General features: G+C 40.4%; 1 protein-coding gene across 1 annotated transcript; it reads right to left on the bottom strand.

Moving 5' to 3' along the window:
- Positions 1–427: 427 nt before the first annotated feature.
- On the bottom strand, positions 428–3,957 carry LOC139571446 (homeobox protein SIX3-like). The gene is made up of 2 exons (XM_071394333.1): positions 3,117–3,957; positions 428–1,535 (listed from the first exon to the last, which is right to left on the bottom strand). The coding sequence occupies exons 1-2, from the start codon at positions 3,803–3,805 to the stop codon at positions 1,343–1,345; spliced, it is 882 nt and encodes a 293-aa protein (XP_071250434.1). The 5' UTR covers positions 3,806–3,957; the 3' UTR covers positions 428–1,342.
- Positions 3,958–4,163: the final 206 nt, after the last annotated feature.

The raw sequence follows: 4,163 nt of genomic DNA, 5'->3' as shown, positions 1-4,163 counted from the left end.
GGAATGCTCTTCCCTGGGTAAAGAAAGGCTCTTTCACCGACCCACAATGGGAGATTGAGGCAGGGGAGGAGTCCACCATGCTTAGTCCATTTAATGGCGCGTTTACTTAATTTCTGTATTCACTGGCAACCATAAACAAAAGGGGAAACGGGACTCTTGCTTAAGAGCTAGGCCTACATGACGTTGACGTTTACCATAACACATGCATATATTCAGGAGCAAAACGATTTTTGTTCAACATCTAGTCTATGGCTTTGGACACGTAGGCTATATGTGTCGCCTAGTGTCGTAAAAGGACCCACAGCATGTGCATCAGAATCATTACGCTAGTCTGGGCATAATATTACCATTTCTCAACATATATGCTCATAAACGATTGATGGTGGACAATGAACACTCACTTAAAAGAGAGACTTAATGCAGAATATATAACAACATGGAATACTGTATTTTGATTTAGAAATATACACGAACATAAACACGCAATAAAGAATAATAAGCGCTTTAGGAAATATACGACCGTATTGTCATTGAAGAATATCCCAATGTTTATATTAAATAGTTTTGCATAACTGTGACTGATAACACGTTTATCTAGTGTCATTATCCATGTTCGGTATAAAAACAAACAAACTAACAAAACGTCTAGAGCACTTTTTTACATTTTGACAAATATTTTATGTAGGAACACCAAGTCGAGAAAAGTGAACAAGGATAGAAAAGATGGAGATGGGAGAGCAATACTATGTACAATCATATCTACACATATAGGATATTACAGACCGGGAGAATGATCGCATTATTTACATATCTACACATATAGGATAGTACAGACCGGGAGAATGATCGCATTATTTGAGATATACATAATTCAATATAAAATCTTGAAATAAAAATACAAATCTGATACAGTCATAACGATTCGGTTCCACATTTCACCATTTACTCCACACAGGCAGTGACAGAAGTGTAGTACAAAGGTGCTTATAACGTAAATTATTGTCTGATGAACATAAAGTTAAACATAATTGCATCTTGGCTGAGCGGCATCATCACTTGGACTAAAACGAAGTTGAAAAGACGATAAACACCCTCTGGTAATTCATTCCCTCTTCTCGACGATCCTTGTAGAAATATTGAACAAGGTATTTTTCCCAGATACAAAAAAACAGCATGCAGGTGGTGGTGGGGGCGTGGTGGGTCCATTGAAAGCACTTAAAAAACACGTTTTTTTGTTGTTCTTTTTTTATATATATTTATATAAATTGTTCCTTTTTTCATCCTCGATATTTCATAGTTTCTTTTCAGGTCCATATTTCCTGTAAATATTTATATTTTTATATCATACGTCGCACTCGGAGTCACTGGATGTTACTGAAAGAATGGACGTTCCAGTGTCAACTCGCTCTGTCATACTGGAGATGCTGGTAGTAGGACTGGCCGCGGTAGACGGCGATTCGGCCGAGCTGCGTGGAGTACACCCGGATTCTGAAAGGGACCGCATACCGTTCTGTCTAATTCCCTGGTGCTGAAGCCTAAAGAAAGGGAAAATAACATAGCAATTAAATACAGTGTCCCTCCGTAAAATACCGCTCAGCCTGCTTGTCATTCACTCCATGCCATGCCTTTAACAAATGCAGCCTAATGGGAGTAAGAATAGTCTAAAACAAAGCAGAATAAATACTAAAAATGTGGAAATATGACAGCGTATATTAGAATAAGAGGCTGGTTGTTAGTTATACTTAAACCATGGCCAATGCAATTTGAGAAATGTTTTTTATCTTTGATTTTGTCATATCCAGGCCTACGTCCAAATGAATGAGAGACTACAGGCCTACATCCAAATTAATGAGACTCAATTTTTCAGATTGTTTTGATTTACTGACACGTCAAATGTGGAATAATTGCAATCATCCTACATGAATCAATCCACAATGTAGGCCTCCCATTTTATCACTGAGGAAACGCAGATGATGAAATGTAGCTGTGTTCTTCTATTCTTCACCAACTTTTCTGTTTTCATCCAGTTCAATTTGTCATTAATTATTGCGTTGCCAATAAATAATAGTCTACACACATTGTGAATCGAAAACATGGCTGCAAAACAGGCTATAGTTTTAGAATTAATATGTGGTATTTATGTTGACAGCTTATATCAAATGTTATGCATCAATCGTTTCCAAACGTCTACAGTCTAATGTATACGTTTCGTATGTGTAAAAAGCACCACGAAAAAAAAAAATCGTAACTGAACACATTCATTTTGCAAAACTATCCCATCTTTCCCAGTGTTTTTTTGTGTGTGGTTTCTTAGTCTGCACTGGCCTTTTACAGCTGCTACATGTACATTATATTATGTTGATTAAACAACTAACCAATAACCTATGAGCTAGGTGTTTTGTTTTATTTCCTGTTTGTGGTCCAAATCTATACCACGCTGCAGTGTGTCAAGTTTTCAGACCAAAACGTTCACTTGTTGAGAGAAGATAACAATCAATTAAAAACGTAGTATACCAACAACATGCTGTATTCCAAGTTTAACAGACATCCTTATGAATCATTATTTTCTGTCTTGTCTGGAAAATAGGACAACTTCAAGATTTGCATTGCTGCTGATATTCTTTGTGTGTACTTCCTGTTTTGTTATCTAACGCATACACTGATGTTTTCATTCTGCTTATCAGGGAAACTAGCATATCGACGTAATCTAGCCTACACGCTTTCGAATTTGTCGAGAGTTGTGTGTTTTACGTAGAATCATCTTTTACGCATTTTAATATATTTTTGATTATTTTGGACAGCAATAATAGTTAGATTTTTCTGTACACGCTTTGAAAAAAAGGTTCTATATAGAGACCCCAAATAACTATTTGTTCTAAGAGTGTAGCCCCTGAATGCATATAGGCCAATGAGATTAAAAAGTAAAATGTTGCCGTGCTCCCTCCCCACCTCCAACCATACACCCAACTTCCTAATTTGTAACCCTCTATAACCTTGTTTATTACTTCGATTAAGTTTTCTATTTACATGGTATGTTTGCATTCCGTTTCTAGGAATTATTTTTGCTTATTTGGTTCTGTGTAGCCTATGCTTTGACAAATGAACAGCGCACTGACCTGTTTTTTGCTGCCGCGGCTCTGTCTCTTTGCCTCCGGTTTTTAAACCAATTTCCGACCTGTGTAGGAGTGAGTCCAGTGGCTTGTGCCAGTTCCCTTTTCTTGCTGGGGTTTGGATATGGGTCCTGAAGGTACCACTCCCTTAACAGACCGCGCGTCCTCTCTTTGAAACAGTGTGTCTTCTGCTCGCCGTCCCAGATGGTCCTGGGCAGGGGGAACTTCTTCCGTACCCTGTACTTGTCAACCGGTCCTAAGGGGCGACCGCGCAGCTTCTCGGCCTCCTGGTAGTGTGCCTCCAGCCACATGGCCTGCAGTTTGCCATGGGAGTCTTTGGTAAACTTGTGGTTCTCCAAGATGTGATAAAGGTCTCGAAAATTCCCCGTGTGGAAAGCAACCACTGCGCGAGCTCGCAGGATGGACTCGTGCTTGTTGATCTGCTCGCATGCTCCAGGTGCCACCGGCAGGGACCATAGGAATCGTCCCAGCCGTTCAATGTCTCCGGTTTCCTCCAGCGTCTCACAGACGCTCGCCACTTGCTCCGGAGAGAAGTTGAGGGTCGGTAGCGCAAACATTGACAAGTCTTCTGGAGACCTGGTGGGAGTGCTGCTCGCCAAGAGCACAGGGCGCTCAGTGAAGTTTGGCAGGAAGAAATGGGAGGGATAAAGCTCTAAAGGGGATCTGAAAACCATGGAATGACCTGAGAGAGAAATACAGTTATCAAGAAAAAGAAAAGACGAGTATAGATTGTACGATTCAATAGCTATCGCCTAATGACACCAGCCTCATAATATCTCCCCCTAAATCCACCGTGAGTGTAGCACTGAAACATTTTGTTTCGCTTTTCTATTGGTCTTCTTGGTGTGGTTGTGAGGTTGTCATGGCAGCCCTGCCAATCACTGTCAAGCGTGCCAATCATTAGCCAGTACGTAGACTAGGGCTTTCACCACTTCTGTTGCAAGCACCGGGGGTTATCAGAAACTCCAATCTCAACACCACCCTCCCACTGCACGACTATAGTGAAGTATAAGACAAGGCTCGCCTATTTGT

The sequence above is a fragment of the Salvelinus alpinus genome, chromosome 3, assembly GCF_045679555.1.
Source record: "Salvelinus alpinus chromosome 3, SLU_Salpinus.1, whole genome shotgun sequence".
Lineage (NCBI taxonomy): Eukaryota > Metazoa > Chordata > Actinopteri > Salmoniformes > Salmonidae > Salvelinus > Salvelinus alpinus.
This window is presented reverse-complemented; position numbering and strand designations above follow the sequence as displayed.